Source organism: Aspergillus welwitschiae (assembly GCF_003344945.1).
Source record: "Aspergillus welwitschiae strain CBS 139.54b unplaced genomic scaffold BDQ94scaffold_7, whole genome shotgun sequence".
In the NCBI taxonomy this organism is placed as follows: domain Eukaryota; kingdom Fungi; phylum Ascomycota; class Eurotiomycetes; order Eurotiales; family Aspergillaceae; genus Aspergillus; species Aspergillus welwitschiae.
The window spans coordinates 803230-819048 of NW_020798701.1; the positions used below are offsets into that span (position 1 = coordinate 803230).

General features: G+C 49.5%; 8 protein-coding genes across 8 annotated transcripts; 5 read left to right on the top strand and 3 right to left on the bottom strand.

Moving 5' to 3' along the window:
- Positions 1-59: 59 nt before the first annotated feature.
- Positions 60-1142, top strand: BDQ94DRAFT_157807 (uncharacterized protein; the record flags this gene model as incomplete). Its single annotated transcript, XM_026768812.1, has 1 exon — positions 60-1142. The coding sequence occupies one exon, from the start codon at positions 60-62 to the stop codon at positions 1140-1142; it is 1083 nt and encodes a 360-aa protein (XP_026629339.1).
- Positions 1143-1657: 515 nt separating this feature from the next.
- Positions 1658-1888, bottom strand: BDQ94DRAFT_157808 (uncharacterized protein; the record flags this gene model as incomplete). The annotated part of the gene is made up of 1 exon (XM_026768813.1): positions 1658-1888. The coding sequence occupies one exon, from the start codon at positions 1886-1888 to the stop codon at positions 1658-1660; it is 231 nt and encodes a 76-aa protein (XP_026629340.1).
- A 1067-nt stretch (positions 1889-2955) lies between these two features.
- On the bottom strand, positions 2956-5530 carry BDQ94DRAFT_185430 (uncharacterized protein; the record flags this gene model as incomplete). Its single annotated transcript, XM_026774879.1, has 4 exons — positions 2956-3709; positions 3775-4066; positions 4113-4536; positions 4585-5530. 4 exons carry the CDS (start codon positions 5528-5530, stop codon positions 3353-3355), a joined length of 2019 nt encoding a protein of 672 aa, XP_026629341.1. The 3' UTR covers positions 2956-3352.
- Positions 5531-5880: 350 nt separating this feature from the next.
- Positions 5881-7106, top strand: BDQ94DRAFT_167936 (uncharacterized protein; the record flags this gene model as incomplete). Its single annotated transcript, XM_026770944.1, has 2 exons — positions 5881-6028; positions 6085-7106. The coding sequence occupies 2 exons, from the start codon at positions 5881-5883 to the stop codon at positions 7104-7106; spliced, it is 1170 nt and encodes a 389-aa protein (XP_026629342.1).
- A 343-nt stretch (positions 7107-7449) lies between these two features.
- BDQ94DRAFT_157810 (putative MFS monocarboxylate transporter) lies at positions 7450-8754 on the bottom strand (the record flags this gene model as incomplete). The annotated part of the gene is made up of 2 exons (XM_026768814.1): positions 7450-8557; positions 8618-8754. 2 exons carry the CDS (start codon positions 8752-8754, stop codon positions 7450-7452), a joined length of 1245 nt encoding a protein of 414 aa, XP_026629343.1.
- Positions 8755-9763: 1009 nt separating this feature from the next.
- BDQ94DRAFT_167938 (protein kinase-like protein) lies at positions 9764-11031 on the top strand (the record flags this gene model as incomplete). The annotated part of the gene is made up of 4 exons (XM_026770945.1): positions 9764-10103; positions 10319-10464; positions 10519-10684; positions 10742-11031. The coding sequence occupies 4 exons, from the start codon at positions 9764-9766 to the stop codon at positions 11029-11031; spliced, it is 942 nt and encodes a 313-aa protein (XP_026629344.1).
- Positions 11032-11137: 106 nt separating this feature from the next.
- Positions 11138-12051, top strand: BDQ94DRAFT_167939 (peroxiredoxin; the record flags this gene model as incomplete). The annotated part of the gene is made up of 3 exons (XM_026770946.1): positions 11138-11318; positions 11375-11556; positions 11614-12051. The coding sequence occupies 3 exons, from the start codon at positions 11138-11140 to the stop codon at positions 12049-12051; spliced, it is 801 nt and encodes a 266-aa protein (XP_026629345.1).
- Positions 12052-12393: 342 nt separating this feature from the next.
- Positions 12394-15451, top strand: exg2 (putative exo-beta-1,3-glucanase). Its single transcript, XM_026763798.1, has 3 exons — positions 12394-13786; positions 13833-14845; positions 14894-15451. The coding sequence occupies exons 1-3, from the start codon at positions 12719-12721 to the stop codon at positions 15303-15305; spliced, it is 2493 nt and encodes an 830-aa protein (XP_026629346.1). The 5' UTR covers positions 12394-12718; the 3' UTR covers positions 15306-15451.
- Positions 15452-15819: the final 368 nt, after the last annotated feature.

Below are 15819 nucleotides of genomic sequence, written 5' to 3' on the forward strand. Positions count from 1 at the left end.
CTCCCCTCCCCTCTCCTAGATCCAGCATCTGCTACATCTCCCGAACGGAGAGGATCAATATGAAACTCGAAAAAGAGCAAACCCGCCCTTCTCATTTTGAAGACATTCCAGAAAATGAGATCATTGAGCTCGCTTCCTATCACCGACGCGACTTCGACCTAGCAGTCATTCGCATAAACCCCCACGACCACGAACACGTCCGAAGCTCTATAAGCCAACCCCTCGAGTCACTCTCCACATCCACCGGCCTAGGCAAGCTTGAGCTCCTACACCTGGAACTCATACATGAAGTCTGCCTCTATCTCGACATCGAATCGCTATTCCGATTCCGCCAAGTCAGCCGCCATGCTCAACAATACGTCAGCACCAGTCGCTTCTACCGAGAGACGACAACACATGCCCTCGACGCGCTGTGTGTTCTTCTTAGAACCAAAGTAGCCAACCGATTCACCCTCGCCGAGCTTTTCACCGCGCTCTGTACCCGCGACTGTACACTCTGCAGCAGCTCATTTGGAGGCTTCCTCTTCCTCCCGACTCTCCTCCGCTGCTGCTTTTCATGTCTCCCAAAGGGACGCCTGCCCCGGCTCGTACCTTACACTGACGCGAAGTGGTACATTTCATCAAAGTCTAAGGCAAAGTCATCTGGCCTAGCTAGTTTACTCCCAGTTCTCCGAACCATCCCGGGGATCTACTCAATGCAAGAGGTATCCATAAAGGGAAGGAAACAACTAGTGACTATGGACGACCTTATCCGCATAGTTGGGTCCAAGCCTAGTAGTGATGAAGAGGCGGTTTGGACTGCTGCCAGATCGTATGCCAATCTGCCTTTCATGGTCACAACTGCTTTACCGTATCTTGATCGGGTCAGTGGGCGCGTCGAGGACGGAGTATCCTGCAGTGGGTGTCAGGTTTCTCTGGAGGAGGCTCTTACGGAGGAATCGCGTTTGGGGCCTGATGGTCTTGGTATACGTGATCGGGTGTATTCGCATGAGGGTTTCATAGGGCATTTCAGAGAGTGTCCGAAGGCGCAAGAAGTGTGGAAATTGCGGAAGAATGGGACAAGTGTCGCTAGAATTTCGGAGTTTGTTCGACGGAGGGGGTATTTTAAGGAAAGGGATGTGGTTATGTCGTTTCATTCGTGATAATAGTAATACAAATTGTGGTAACTACTTTTCCTGATAAGTGAGCTGGGCTGTTTCATCTACTGGGTACTTCATCCTCAGTGGGAAAGGGAAGGAGGAAGCTGAGGATGAAAGAAGCGTAGAGAGAAGATGGTTGTAGTGCATGTGGTCCAATTCAACTAGACGCGTATCTAAAGTGCATTGAATTCCCACCACTTAACCGATGTCTGACTTATTATGCAGGTGATGGTAAAGTAACTGCTGCCCTTCTTTATACTTTCCTTGTAGTTCATCATGCGCGATGCTTGGTTGGTATGAAATCACAACCAGCAAATCAAAGTCCATATAAGCACTTCCGGAGCCCAAAATAAACCAAGGGCATTGCGATTTCCATAGCCTGAGAGCCCAAAAAACATTCCCAACTTCATTCCAACGGTTCAACCAAATTCCAGTAGATAATTATGCCTGAAGCACACTAGAAGTCAGCCTATATCTTAGTAGTCATATAAAAAGCTATAAACATACATTATCTCCCATCAGTCTGTAGCCATAATTTCATCGATGATTCGCGGTTCCTTGCTCTTAACACAGGTTTTGGGAGCGCCGGGAGGTACCAGATGGCGCCGGCAGTAATTAGGTGAAGTTTTTCCAAGACCTTTCTTGGCTGGGCAGCATCTGACATTCGTTCCCTGGCGTTGTTTGCACTGGACGAAGTCCATTTCTTTCTTGCAGCCGCAGGAGAAAGCTATATCTAAGATGACGCACATTTTGATGGTTCTTTGAGTGTGAAGAATAGGTTTGTTTTAGGGATGATTTCGGCTGTCTTGAGGTTTGGTTAATGGGAGAGCTGGTCGTATATTATTGTGTGTGATTGGATGTCAAGTAGTTGCTTGTTCGTTGGTAGGAAGTATTGTATGGTGGATAGTAGTAGTTGCTGAGAAGGTGTAGCAGAAAAGAAGGAGAGGGAACAGAATGCTTCAGGTGTAGGAAGAAGGAAGCTTTGGACCACGAGGTAGATATAAATGTAGGTAAGTAAGAAGAGAAAAAGTTCGACGATGAAAGTCAAATTATATATCCCTCACGTCTATATCACCTCTGACTAAGTGTAAAATTAGTGTGAGGGATACTTGCGCTTTGAATGATGGGACAGGTGACTTCAGCCTGGTTATGTAAACTTCATCTATTCGACAACTTCGAGTATTCCTGAGCCTTGAGTCTTGTTTCTCCTCAGTACTGGCTTATATGCAAGAACACTGATCGAGATGCTATGTCTGACCTTCAGCTGTAGAATTTGAGCATAAAGTGAGGTTTCTGAGTCTGATGGCCAGTGCTCAAAATCTCAACTGCTTGAGAGTGATTCAAATGAGCTGGTGCGGCTGAATGTACGATACAGGTTGATTGATGATCAAAGTCTTTTGTAGACAGACGCAGGTGGTAGTAAGCCGTGTCTTCAGATTCACCTGGCGAGCTAGCGATTGTCTCAGAGCACAGTAGGAGCCGAAATTCAGCATGCTAGACACATTGCTATGGTGGTCAGAGTATTCGCGGTGATGAAATTAGCACAACGAGATAAAATAGGAATCAAAGAGAGAAAGAAATGAAACGTAGGAGTGGTTTCCATAAATACGGAGTCTCAGTATATCTATCAATAATGTCACTATTGTAAGAGCATTCAGGGCTTGAAAGAGCTTGCGTAGAATAGATTCGAAGTGGATAGATGATTGAAGTCAGTCGAACCGCAGGCAGACTTGCAGAGACCCTAGGAATGGAATGGACTCCTGCTCGAAATGATAGAAACTGTAGGAATAGCCTAGCTAGAAAACTTCACGGAACCCTTTTAGATAATGAATGCTACTGACGGCAGATATATCGGGCCCAGTAGTAGTGTTTGAATCTGCAAAACTATGAAGAATGAATGGTGGGGTGAAGGAGGCATGGGCCTTAAAACGACTTACACCGACTCCTTAGTACATTATCACAATCGCGTGATAATAAGAAGGTGAAGCTTCTCACTTCATTGTCGTCTCCCTTCGTGAAGCCTCTGCCTAGGCCTAGAAACCTGGCCCAATAATATTCTGTCGATCTGTGTTCCTGTTTTTAGTCGGGACATTGACTATAAACTGGCGCTTGTTAGATTGTTGGCCTGACAAGCTGACTCGTTCTACAGCTCTTCTCATTAGGGCAGGTAATCCGCTTGGGTATAGTTTATCTTGATTATTTCCCCTGAAGCTTCAACCGCCAACACCTCCATCCCAGTCAACCCAGTCAAACGTGTTCAGAAGCTCTAAATGCGGGTATTGCAGAAGCCCATCATTTGGAAACGACCCGACAGATTGTAGCTGCTCAGCCCCTGGTGGTTCAGGATCCAATATCCGGTCCATAGATCGACCCAGGATCCCTCGGATGAAAGATACCATGCTCCTGCAAGAAGCCTCCGTCTCAATCCAGTCCAGACACAGTACCAGCAGACTAAGATTCTGAATGATTGCCGATCGTGGAAGGCGTGTCTGATAGCTATGCGGATTGGTGGCTTGTCGCAGCAGCTGCAGACAGAGGATGCCGCTGGCTGGAACAGCGTATGACATGGTCTTATAGTTGTATTAGAGAGATAATCAACATTCGCACACAGACACAGGGGATCCGCAATACGTACCAGCCACTCGAAGTCAGCGTATAGACCAACAAACCGGTCTTTCTTCTTCCAGAAGATCAACGTCAAGTCCAGCATTTCATGACTCACTTCGACGAGGTCTTGCTCGGTGACGATGTGGTGTCGCTTCAACAGCCGTTCCAACAAGAATAAATTCAGAAGAAATTCGAGACGCGTGAGTATCTGTGCGTAGAGGACATATCCGGGAACGTTGGTCTTGCCGAGCTCGGACTTCTCGAATTGAATTATCGATGGAAGTTGCGTGTATGTATTATGGGTTCGTTGCTTTAGTTTCCTGGTACTATTGTTAGAAAGTATGTGCGTGGGTTGGAGTAACACACATGGCTTTATCGACCGATCCATCAGCCAGATTATCCATCGAACCTTCCAAAAGCTCCAAGATTTCATGGCGGATCCGGGCGAAGCTTGTGCGGGATCGGAGAATTGTAGTAGAGTAGATCTGGTTGTCTGTGTTCCATCCGTTGGGGTCTAGCTGCGCAGCGGCAGATGGGAAATTGTCAGATAGCAAGGTATCATCACTCAGATCTAGTGGCAGTTTGGTAGATGAATATGCTTGACTCAAAAGAGGCGGTCGCCCAGTGAAGGTCGAAATGACCTTGTCAATGTTGAAAACAGCGGCATACAGCCTCCTCTTGAGTTCGTGTTGGAGACTAATAGTTTCTGTCTCTGTTGAATGTTCGCGATGAAGTCCGAGTGAAGTGGTTACGGCAACTAGCTCGCCGTGCTGTGTCCAGTGGGAGAAACCTTCGTTCGGTTAGACCAGAGGCATATTTGGTCAGTAATATGACCTACTCTTGTCCCCGCTCAAGATTCCCTCCAGGATATTATGCTTGTACAACAGATACACGAAGAGAAGATTGACGGAGCCAAGCTGTTTGCATAGATCGATGCATAACAACGCACAGTGTTTAAAACGAGCCATCAATTGTTTGGTGTTCGTGACAGATGAATGTCCCTGACAATACCGGGCGACAGCTTGACTCTCCGACGACGAGGAGATTGCTCCGCAAGCCCAATAGGTATACAGGATGCCAATAGTTTCCCATCGCATCTGTGTCCCTGTAAAGGAGGTCAGCCAGGCCTGCGGATCCTGTTTCCTTTGTAGCGGGGTTTTGCTATTCCGCGTGAGAATTGTAGCAGTTTCCAGCATGTCTTCTTCCGACCGTCGTCGTAGCGCCGGACGGAAAGCGTCCCACATTCTGTCCAATGAGTGACGCCCTGCCAGTCGGACCCAGCCATCATTGGGGTTGATGTGGCTCGAGAAGAGTGTGGAGCAGTCGTGCTCCTCCGGTATCTGGCTCAGAATACGGGCGCCGAGCTGCACAAGTGGTGTGTCAACTTGGGGGTCTGGAGCCGAGTCTCGTCTTATTTCTGAAGTTCTGTTCGTATCCACCAACTCAAAACAATCACCATGCTCCACAAAGACCGAGGTAAAGCTCGTTGGTCCCAGGTACTCGTTCGGGCTGTCGATTAGGGGCGTGCTCCGGTCCGCAACCCGGTGGTTCTCTGCGGATGTTGCATGCACCTCAGAAAAGGGGGCACCTGATCCTGCAAGTGATCGTGGAGCTCCCTCCGAGATCCCGCATTTTGTTCTGTTCGACTGTGACAGGTAGATGCATTCGAGTGAATGCTTCTGGCATCGATGACATGTCGGCTGATTGTGGTCACAAGCTAGTTTCCGTCTGCGACAGGCCTCACAGGCAGCCCTGCGACCGTTGCGCCGCCGCAGAGAAGGCATAGGACTGAAGGTTGCCAGCTGGCATAGACACAAGTCAAAGAACTTCCACGGCGTTGGTGGTTGATAATGCTAGTGGTTAGTTTAGTGCCGGAAAGCCACTCGGCGTTCGGAGTAGCCGTAATCGTTCCCGATTGGCTCTATCCCGATAAGCCGCTCAGTAATGCCTCGACATCCTAGTATTTACAGGGGCTATTGGTGGTGCTTTGCTCGCCTTCAGATTCCTCGAAGTTGTTTCGTACAGCCGAATGCCGATGCCGATATCCGTGTGGTGTGGCCAGACAATATATATCTCTCTATGCGAGCCGACACTGAGATGCCGTTCCATAAACCCCACCGATTCATTCAGAAAAATGGCACGATCGAAGCTTCAAGTGCATCTACATGACCATTCAAATGATGCAACATCCGTGTTCTCCAATGGGGACATGATCTCAGGCGAAATTAGTATTCATCTGGAGAACAATATCCACTACTCCGATCTGGTGATCATGCTCGAAGGTGTGAAGTCCTTCCTTCGTTTATCCAGACAAATACTGAGACATTGATTCATCCAGGCGTGACCACAGTCTCCATGCAGCATGAAATGGGAATAAAAATCCAGAGCACTCAAACTTTTCTACGTCTCTCTCAACAGATGCAAGTCGATTCTCCTGGGAATGTCCCATTTGCCTTTGTTATCCCATCAGCTCTGCCCATTGAATCATGCAGCCACGCCGTGTCCGACACACTGGTGCGATATGCGCACACATCGTTGCCTCCTTCTCTGGGAAGCAAAGCTGCCTGTGCCACAGGAAGCAACAAGTCTGACATACTAACCCCAAATGGGGTACGTATTCGCTACTGCATCAAGGCAACGCTTCAACATTGTCAGCAAGACAAGGAATCGGTGCTCAGCACCAGAAGGGAAATCTATATCCTTCCTACCCCTTCGTCAGAGAGGCCACCCCCGGCCTTTACTCCTACTATCAGTTACTCGGACAAAGCCACTCCACTAGCCCAGGAAAAGCATGAATCGCCAACAGAGGCCCAGGTTGTACGTAACATCTTCCGGAAAAGAGAAGGCCACCTCGTCATTGAGATTCTACAGTCGGACCCGCTTACCGTGCACCTTCAACGGCAACTACCTACGGAGTCTACCATCCCCCTTCGACTTCGGTACTATTCAGCCTCCGGGATCTGTCCTCGCTTGCATCGTATGACAATATCAATGCGTGCCTTGACATTCTTCGGTCAGTCTCCAAGTCCAGATATCTCTTATCGAACCACAAGTCACCAATCTAGCGTTTACAAGAAGACTCTACAAATCGCCACTCAAGACCTTTCTACTGTGACATGGGAGGCTGTGCCATGCCCCATAGAAACGGTACCAGAAAATGATATGACTTATGAGGCCCTCGTTCCGGTGTCCTTTACTCTTCCTTCTGACATACCTTTCGTACCCACTTTCCATTCTTGTGTGGTGGGCCGCTGCTACGAGCTTGAGATCCGAGTATACTATCAAGTCGGAAGGGAATCGATCTTTCCACGTCGGATTTCGACCATTGTGCCCTTGGTCGTCACGATGAGCAACAGATAGGAACTATTTATCGCAATTTGAATGTCAGCACTATGGATTGCACGCATATCATCTCGGGTAAATGCATACGCAACATCAAGTGTTTAAACCGAGGAGGAGATCGATGCGATGGTATTGTGTCTTCCCTCATATATTGGTTCGTTGACGGCGAATGTATCTGCTTTTAGAATCATGTTTAGCAAACTATATATATCAAGTCGCACCAAGACATTGCTACTATCTATCCTTCTCTCCAAAAAAGGAACTTGACAAGAAAAACATGTTCCCTTTGGAAGAGGGTTTAGAATCCAGCATCACTAGTGCAAAATACTTCTATTACTGTCAACTCCTATCACCAAGTCCTTCAATCCTTCTTCGACATCCTCGCAAAGAGTAATAACACACCCGTAGCCCCAATACTAAGCCCGGAATACAGCTGCACGCCGAGATACGACCCCGTATTATCCAAAATGGCACCCGCAACAGGTGAACCACACAGTGACCCCAACCCACACAACACCGAACACATACCCAGCCTCGTTCCCAAGGTTTCAAGGTTCGGAGCAAGGGCGGTCAAAGCCACAGCGGGAAGTGCAACAAAAGCCCCAGAGAAAAATCCATACAGGACAGCAAATGCAATCAAACCCCCGGAGTCTGTGATAGCGATCCAGCATAGCGCTAAAATCCCACTGATGATAGCACTCGCCAGGAGAATGTTCAACGGCCCGAAGCGCGGGGCTAGAAGTCCTGGGATGATTCTCCCCGGAACAGACGCAGCATTGAGTATTGAGACAAGATAGAAGGCGAGGGGTTCGCCTACGGCATGCTTTTGGATGGCATAGGCTTCTATGTAGAAGATGGGGTTGAAGAAGCCAATGTAGCCGAAGAACATGGCCACGCAGAATAAGGTGTAAGGTATCTCTTTGAAGGCGGAGAATTCGGCTAAGACGCTTTTGTGCTTGGGAGTTTCACGTACGCGCATAACACACAGGGAAAAGACAGTCGTTACCAGGACTATAAGCCCGAGGATCCGTGTGGCCCATCCGAAGCCGATGCGAGGCTGGAGTTGGCGGAAGATGATGGGATACAGGACGCCTCCGAGGCTGCTTCCAGACGCGGCGATAGCGATAGCGATGGGACGCCGCGAGGAGAAATATTGTGGGATTATGGCTACAGAGGGGATATAGAGACATCCATTGCCGAGTCCGATACAGAATGCTTGCGCGAGGAGGACTTGCCAGTATGAGGTGCAGACGCTGAGAGTCATGAATCCGACGACGATGAGGGCGGAGCCAGTGATGATGAGCAAGTAAAAGTATCCTGAATCATATAGGGGACCAGTGATAACTCCAATTAGGAGGAGGAGAAATGCTTGGATTGCGCCGATCCAGGAGATGTCTGAGCTGGACTGGGCCTTAAGCAGGCCGATTTCATAGTAGGTTTGGAAGGCACCATATGTGTTGACCGTTCCCCTGTGATTCGAAAAGGTGCCATGTTAGTAGAATCTCACTGGGATGATACGACAATAGTACCATGAGTTGAAGAAGAGGAAGAAGGAGCCTGCCACCTGCAGCCAGGCCTTGAGACCACCATTTGGCGGTGTAGTATAAGCTGTACTCTGCTCAATGGTATTCGAGTTAGCCTTTTTTGGTGGCTCGGGCTTCTCCATGGTATTCGCTGAATGGTGGCTCTCAAGTCCAAAGTAAGGAGGAGATTGATACCGCTCACTATGGTATCTGGAGAATTAGACTACTATCAGTGATATACACTTGAGGCTCGGCTCTCGGCTTCGGAGTCAATGCGGTTCGGAAAAAGATCAAAGACCCTTATCTAGCCCTCATATCTTGTCGTTTTGCCAAAGCCGAGTTAATCTCTCTCCGCGGCATTGAGATAAGCACGAGCTGGCATGTTGGAAAAACTCCCCGACTGACATGTAGTCTACTGAGCGTTCAGCAAATGATCACTGCGCAGATGAGATGCTTTCTGATATGGGCCTGTCGAGTGCTTCTAGAATAGAATGTTCATACCAATAACGCGCGATAATCCAGGCATATCAATGATAAACAAATGACATGACAAGTAGAATGTTGTGTTATATCTTTGGTTTACTTACAGTCAGCGGCTACAATACTATTTTCCTTACCACCATTCACGTGGAGGCCTCTTACTCAGAATTCTGCTGACAGCCTACATTATAATACCGTCTAAGTATTAATCTAGTAAGAGAAATCTCCTATACTAACACTATAGGCACATCAAAATAGACTCCGTATCTTACGCTCTACCTGTCGGACCACGTGACCAAAACATCCACGCCCCCTTGGGAGCAGCAACTATTGTCCATTCTCACCATCTGCATTATCATCACCTACATATGTCATCAATAAGAGACAATCGAATTTCTACTATCAGAGGCTCTGGAGCGACCGCCTGTCTTACTGCTGTCGTCGCTACTACGCTCCTTACCCCGGCTGGGACGGCCATGGAAGCCCCTTTCCTTCTCTAATCCAAACATTGCCCGGATACCAGCATGCCAAAAAATTGAAGAAGAAACCCTACCGGACTATATCGCTTCGCGGTATTATCCCGTTCGAATAGGTGATATCTACCAAAATCACTATCAGATTGTTGGAAAATTAGGATACGGGGCAAGCTCCACTGTATGGCTTGCACGCGACATGAAACACCGTGGTTACGTTACCCTCAAGATATTCATCAAATCTGCATCTATGGGAAAGCACTTGGATGACGAGATTCAGATGTATAAACGTATCGAGAGGTGTTCGAGATTCCACGCCGGTCGCAATGCTGTCAGGAGATTACTCGACTCTTTTGATATTGATGGGCCCGAGGGTAAACATCGATGCCTGGTACATCCTCCACTGTGGGAAAGTGTGCGGACATTTCTGCACCGAAATCCGGTGCGAAGGCTACCTGTGCCGGTGCTTGCATTTGTGCTGAAGCGTGTGTTCCTGGCGCTGGATTATCTGCACACAGAATGCCAGGTTATTCATACCGGTATGTACTCCGGGAATGGCCTCCCTTCGGTTACGTGCTTAAACATGGTATATACCAGATATCAAAGCCGACAACATTAGCATGTTCGGCATCGAGGATGATTCATTCTTCCTTGACTTTACAGAATGAGCTCAGAAACCCTTGTCCGAGGAAGGAGCTAGATGGAAGGAATATTTACGTGTCTCGGGAGCTCGGAATGCCCTGACAGTTGGGAGCTCCGATCCTATGTGACTTTGGATCCGCCGTGCCTGGTGATATTGAGCATTCGGAAGATATCCAACCTGATATCTATCGCGCCCCAGAGGTGATCTTGGAGGCTCCATGGGGCTATAAAGTGGATATCTGGAATGTTGGGTGCATGGTGAGACAAAAGCTAGATGGCAGTGCCACAACTTGCTAAGTCCTTGTCTCATAGATCTGGGATGTCTTTGAGGGCGGATCCTTGTTCACTGGCTACGACCCGGAATTTCAGGCGTATCGAAGTCGAGCACATCTCGCTGAGATCATAAGACTGCTCGGGCCTCCTCCCCCTGAGCTCCTCGCTAAAGGGAGGCTTCGTCATAAATTCTTTTCAGATGATGGTAAGCTAGTATTCGGTTTAGCTGTGTACTATTAGATTCGCTCACTATATGTCATAGGTGACATTCTAGCTCAATCCCTGTTAGGAGATCGGATCCCACTTGAGGATAGGGAAACATCCTTCGAAGGGCTGGATAAAACCCGTTTTTTAATCTTCGTACGAAAGATGCTACAATGGGATCCAAACAAGCGTAGCTCTGCTAAAGAGCTGCTAGAGGATGAGTGGATCTGTGAGAACACCAGGCAGGGGGCTAAACATTTACGCGTTAGGCATTCCAAGACAGGAAATCTGCCGATATTGCCTGACTGCCTCAGGAATCAGCACGTGCTGGCAGCCGAATCCGGTTAGTGTTCCCCCACTGATGCAATCACGCAAACAGCTTGTTGGAGCAGTGGAAGCTCTCGGAACGCTTCTTCTCTCTTCATCCCATCTCATTTGCTCCAGATAAAACACAATGGCCTCAATTCTTCCCCGTGTTGGCTTCCGCGCCTTGACCGCTCTGCCCAGAGCCACCCCTCTTCCCCGGGTGTCTCTCACGCAGCTCCCTCGCGTGCAGCCCCGCGTGCAGCCCCTCACTCGCCGGTTCCTCGCAACCATTCCTCAGGAGCAGCCTCGTCTGCGTCTTGGATCGACCGGTAGGCCAACCTTTCCAATTTTACTGCGCCAATTGTACACACACTAACCGGCGTAGCTCCCAACTTCAAGGCCCTTACCACCCATGGCGAGATCGACTTCCACGAGTTCATCGGCAACAGCTGGGCCATTCTCTTCTCCCACCCGGCTGACTTCACCCCCGTCTGCACCACCGAGCTGGGTGCTTTCGCTAAGATGAAGAATGAGTTTGAGAAGAGGGGTGTCAAGATGATCGGTCTGGTGAGTGGTCTAGGAACACAATTTCGGGTCGGCCGCTAACAGTCAATGAACCTCTAGAGCGCCAACGATCTCAGCTCCCACGACCAGTGGATCGATGACATCAACGAGGTTGCCAACACCAACGTTCAGTTCCCCATCATCGCCGATGCCGACCGCAAGGTCGCCTTTCTTTACGACATGGTTGACCAGCGCGACTTGGACAACATTGCTGAGAAGGGCATTCCGTTCACCATCCGCTCCGTCTTCATCATCGACCCCGAGAAGAAGATCCGTCTCACCATGTCGTACCCTGCCTCGACTGGCCGCAACTCGGCGGAGGTCCTGCGTGTCATCGACTCCCTGCAGACTGCTGACCGCAAGGGCATTGCCACTCCCATTGACTGGCAGGTCGGCGAGGATGTGATTGTGCCCCCGTCGGTGTCGACCGAGGATGCCAAGAAGAAGTTTGGCGAGGTGCGCGAGCTGAAGCCGTACCTCCGTTACACCAAGTACTAGAGTGCTTGAGCGGGGATGAGAGATTGTAACAACAGTAAAATGTGCAACAATATATATATCACTTATATATCAACGGAATAATATCCTGTCTAGACCACTTCCGAAGTAAAGCAGGTATAAACTGAGACAGTCAGGTGATAGCCCCCAGGGTCCAGTCCCTGAATAGCCCGCACTAGTCCCAATCCAGCCACACCCCAAAGCAGCCCGTCTCCGCACTAGACCCAAAACAGCAAATCCAATACAAAATGGGTTTCGAATCGGGCGAATTTCTGTTTATCGCCAGACGCGCCGCCGCCTCGAGCTGACATGTCCTTTTTCTCTCTTCATTCATTCAATTGCTCCCGGTTCCTGGCGATCCCGTCTTGGTACCCCCGAGCTTTGCTCAGCTAATTATTTGACCATACCCCGGACATCGTATCCCATCTGACCCGATTTCCCGTACATTCCGTCCACTTTTCTCGTTCAGGCACGCCGTCAGCGTGGGACGGTGGCAGTTCTAGACTGTGACCGGCGGGGCAACCCAACATTCCAGAGTGTGTTCTCGCCCCGGGACACCCGGATCTGCCGATTGGATTTGATTAAGTTACTTTATCTGACACCCACATTCTTTATTATTCCTTTACTCCTCTTATTTCATTCGTTCCGATAAAGTTCCCGGCTGCACTGCATGCCGGGCCACTCCCGCAGTCGGGACCGGTTGAGTCCCAGCAGTGAGCTGGACGATGCCGATCCCGTTTACTCTCCTTCGGTGTACCAGAGAGAGCATTATTATAACAATGATTCGTTGTTTGACTCCGGTGACGATGATTACACCCGTACACCACGAAATGTCTATAGTTACGAAACCCATGATGAATATCACGATGATGATGATGACGATGACGATGTCCATGACCATGACCACGACCATGAATACGATGATAAGTTTGAGGAGCCTTGGGTTCCGTTGCGCGCTCAGGTCGAGGGTGATCAGTGGAGAGAGGGGTTCGAGACTGCCATACCTAAGGAAGAGGATGTCACTCAAGCAAAGGAGTATCAGTACCAGATGAGCGGGGCGCTTGGTGGTGATGGACCTCCTCCGCTGCCGTCTGATGCGTTGGGTAGGGGAAAGGGAAAGAAGCGATTGGATCGGGAGACGCGACGGCAGAGGAGGAAAGAGAGGCTTGCGGCATTCTTCAAGCATAAGAATGGTAGTGCGTCGGCAGAATTGGTCAGCGGGGATGCTCTAGCAAAGCTGCTTGGGTCACAGGATGGAGATGAGGATTGTTTGAGTCATTTGGGTACTGAGCGTGCGGACTCGATGTCGCAGAAGAATTTAGAAGGGGGAAGGCAAAGGAAGCTCCCAGTGCTGAGTGAGGAGCCGATGATGCTTCGGCCGTTTCCAGCGGTAGCGCCGACCGGACAGACACAGGGACGGGTGGTCTCTGGGGCGCAGTTGGAAGAGGGAGGCCCCGGTATGGAGATGCGACATCGTGGTGGCGGTGGGCCGCCTGCAGAGGGGTTGCTTCAGAAAGAGGGTGATTGGGACGGAAGCACGAAAGGTTCTTCTACTTCTGCACGGCCGTCGTTCTGGAAGCGATATCATAAAACGTTCATCTTCTTTGCGATCTTAATAGTGCTGGCAGCTATTGCGATTCCTGTGGGGATCATCGAGGCAAGAAGGCTTCATGGGACGAGTGGAGGCGATAATTCTTCGAATTCTAATCTGAAAGGGATTAGTCGCGATAGCATTCCGGTAGGTTTGTCCTTTACTTGCCTCTTGGTGATACTGACGATATCAGGCTTACGCTAGAGGGACGTACCTGGATCCTTTTACATGGTACGACACCACGGATTTTAATGTGACGTTCACAAATGCCACAGTGGGTGGACTGTCTATCATGGGACTGAACTCGACATGGAACGACTCAGCCCAAGCAAATGAGAACGTGCCACCCTTGAATGAGAAGTTTCCGTACGGGTCGCAACCTATCCGTGGTGTCAACCTTGGAGGCTGGTTGTCGATCGAGCCCTTCATCGTCCCTTCGCTTTTCGACACCTACACTTCAAGCGAAGGGATCATCGACGAGTGGACACTATCTAAGAAACTGGGCGACTCAGCCGCCTCAGTCATCGAAAAGCACTATGCCACCTTCATCACCGAGCAAGACTTTGCTGACATCAGAGATGCCGGTCTCGATCACGTCCGGATCCAGTTCTCATACTGGGCCATCAAGACATACGATGGCGATCCGTATGTCCCAAAAATCGCATGGCGGTACCTCCTCAGAGCCATCGAATACTGCCGCAAATACGGTCTCCGAGTCAACCTCGATCCCCACGGTATTCCAGGGAGCCAGAACGGCTGGAACCACAGTGGCCGACAGGGCACAATCGGCTGGCTAAATGGAACCGACGGGGAACTTAACCGACAACGATCTCTCGAAATGCACGACCAGCTCTCGCAATTCTTCGCACAGGACCGATACAAGAACGTTGTAACGATTTACGGCCTCGTAAACGAACCACTCATGCTTTCCCTCCCTGTCGAAAAAGTCCTCAATTGGACAACAGAAGCCACCAATCTAGTCCAGAAGAACGGCATTAAAGCATGGGTCACCGTCCACGATGGCTTCCTCAACCTAGACAAATGGGACAAGATGCTCAAAACCCGACCGAGTAATATGATGCTTGATACCCACCAATATACCGTCTTCAATACGGGCGAGATTGTCCTCAATCACACCAGAAGAGTAGAGCTCATCTGTGAAAGCTGGTACTCTATGATCCAGCAGATCAACATTACCAGCACGGGGTTCGTATCTTCCTTTTCCCATGCATACAATTTACTGACCTTATCTAGATGGGGCCCGACCATTTGCGGCGAATGGTCGCAAGCAGACACCGACTGCGCTCAATACGTGAACAACGTCGGTCGCGGTACTCGTTGGGAAGGCACTTTTTCTCTTACCGACTCGACTCAGTACTGTCCCACAGCGAGCGAGGGGACCTGCAGCTGCACGCAAGCGAATGCTGTCCCTGGCGTCTACTCGGAGGGATACAAGACCTTTCTCCAGACCTACGCCGAAGCACAGATGTCGGCGTTTGAGTCCGCTATGGGGTGGTTCTACTGGACTTGGGCAACGGAGTCTGCAGCGCAGTGGAGCTATAGGACGGCGTGGAAGAACGGCTACATGCCGAAGAAGGCCTATAGCCCGTCATTTAAGTGCGGGGATACCATTCCTAGTTTTGGCAATCTGCCGGAGTATTATTGAGTCTTCTTGAGACCTCATCTACAATGTCATGTTGGGATTTTGGCGTCGGAGGTCATGTATTATGGTCATTATAAGCGTTTGTTTCTGCATATAGGATTTGATTCTCTAGAAGATATGGATATGATTTCTAACCGAGTTAATTTACCTACTGAACATGTTATGTTTATATTAATTGCCAAGAGTTGCTATCCAACAAGTGACGGATAGCCCCGACCGTCCCGTGATTCCTTCATATAGCCAATGCGGGGAATTAATATGAGATGCGGGGATGGCCCCCGACCCAAACCAGACTAGTCCGCCCTCACCTCTACAAGGCAACTCTTTCCGGCTTTCCTCATCCACTTTCTCTCTCACTCAATGGCCCCAGAACCTCCATGACCCCATCACGCAAACCACGACATCGTCTGATCGCTGGCTGGTAATTGCACAACGACCTATCATTATTCCCAGATTGTCACGCTAACCATTTTCTTCAGTCAAAGATGTCGGAGTAAGTTTCTAGGCCGCCCTCTCA